Raw genomic sequence first — 1,194 nt, 5'->3', positions numbered from 1 at the left:
TGATTGTAATTTGACTTGTCTACAGGCATAGGATCAACTTTGCCATCCTCTCAATCCTTTTATCACCTATCACCAAGCGTTTTTAACCTCCTCGCAATCAATCTTAATGTTCGACTTGCTTTTTAACTTTTACGCATTCTAATAGAAAGCTATCTTCCATACTTTGGTGAAACCATCCAGTTAATCGAAATGGTTCATTTGACACCTTTCGCTTACTTCCTTTCAGGTCTTGATAGTCCTCTTTCGACCTCTTGACCTGCACTTCCGTATTAAGTACTACCAGAACCAGCGACGTCAAACAGCCCGTGAGAAGGAGCGGCGAGACGCGCATGTCTCAACCGAGCAACAGCGCCGACGTCGACGCGCTGTCAAGGCGGAGGCCTCGGAGGCGGCTGCACGGGCCAAAGCGCAAGCCATGGCTCGTGCCCAGGCAGCTCAAGCGAGGGCTGCCAAAAAGGCGTTGAAGGCACAAAAAACGCAACAGCAGAGGCGGGTTATCTATCGGTGAGTTGACGTTAAAGGAAATGTTAGCTTCCGAGTTAGTTCTGGATGTTATTCCGGAATGCAGTGAACTGACTGCCTCTTCGGTAAGCTTCCAACGAGATATCCTCCTCTTCCTCCTCCTCCATCATCATCATCATCATTCCGACTTCATTCCTGCCTTGTGCGGATTTTAATGAAGTTATTCTATGTGGGGTTTCGTGCTGAAGTCAATTTTTTGCGATTCATTTTGGACAGTCTTACCGCTAATTTTGCACAAATCACGTCCGCTTGAACAAAATGTATCTACGTGACGTCTGCACATCCTGGTTCGTGCCATAATCATGTTTACACCGATTAAAAATAAGCATTACAACTAACTAGTGGCGCTGTTGGTCATTCCATTCGCACACGTGAACTTTTTCGGTTGCTAATTACGGCCAGGCAGATCGTTTAACATCTTGTTTCCATGCCGTCTGGTTTTGTGGCGGTCATGCGGAGGTAGACAGCATAACAAGGTGTTGGTGTTATTGATTTGGGAATAGTCCGACACCCCGAGGAATAAGGAGGGATTCCTGGGGCTCGGGTATTGAAGTGTGGAATTTGGGGTAAGATTTCTTGATCCAACTATTACAAGCGAATCGGCCACCAAGAGGAATCGCTGGTGTTCGCTTGAGTCCAAATGCCGAAATTCACCGATGTAGAAGCCTCATC

The 1,194-nt window shown here is 46.8% G+C and overlaps 1 protein-coding gene across 1 annotated transcript in view; it reads left to right on the top strand. All coding sequences in view use genetic code 11, as the record gives it.

Annotated features, from left to right (window-relative positions):
* Positions 1 to 1,194, top strand: part of EGR_09870 (Monocarboxylate transporter) — a gene marked incomplete at both ends in the record, with an annotated part of 21,969 nt that overhangs the window by 10,868 nt on the left and 9,907 nt on the right. The window contains one exon of the mRNA XM_024499119.1: positions 227 to 504. Coding sequence (XP_024346465.1) covers positions 227 to 504 — 278 coding nt within the window. The remainder of the gene's footprint in view (positions 1 to 226; positions 505 to 1,194) is intronic.

The sequence above is a fragment of the Echinococcus granulosus genome (genome assembly GCF_000524195.1).
Source record: "Echinococcus granulosus chromosome Unknown EG_S00172, whole genome shotgun sequence".
In the NCBI taxonomy this organism is placed as follows: domain Eukaryota; kingdom Metazoa; phylum Platyhelminthes; class Cestoda; order Cyclophyllidea; family Taeniidae; genus Echinococcus; species Echinococcus granulosus.
The sequence above is the reverse complement of the archived record's forward strand: the minus strand, read 5'-3'. Positions and strand labels throughout refer to the sequence as shown.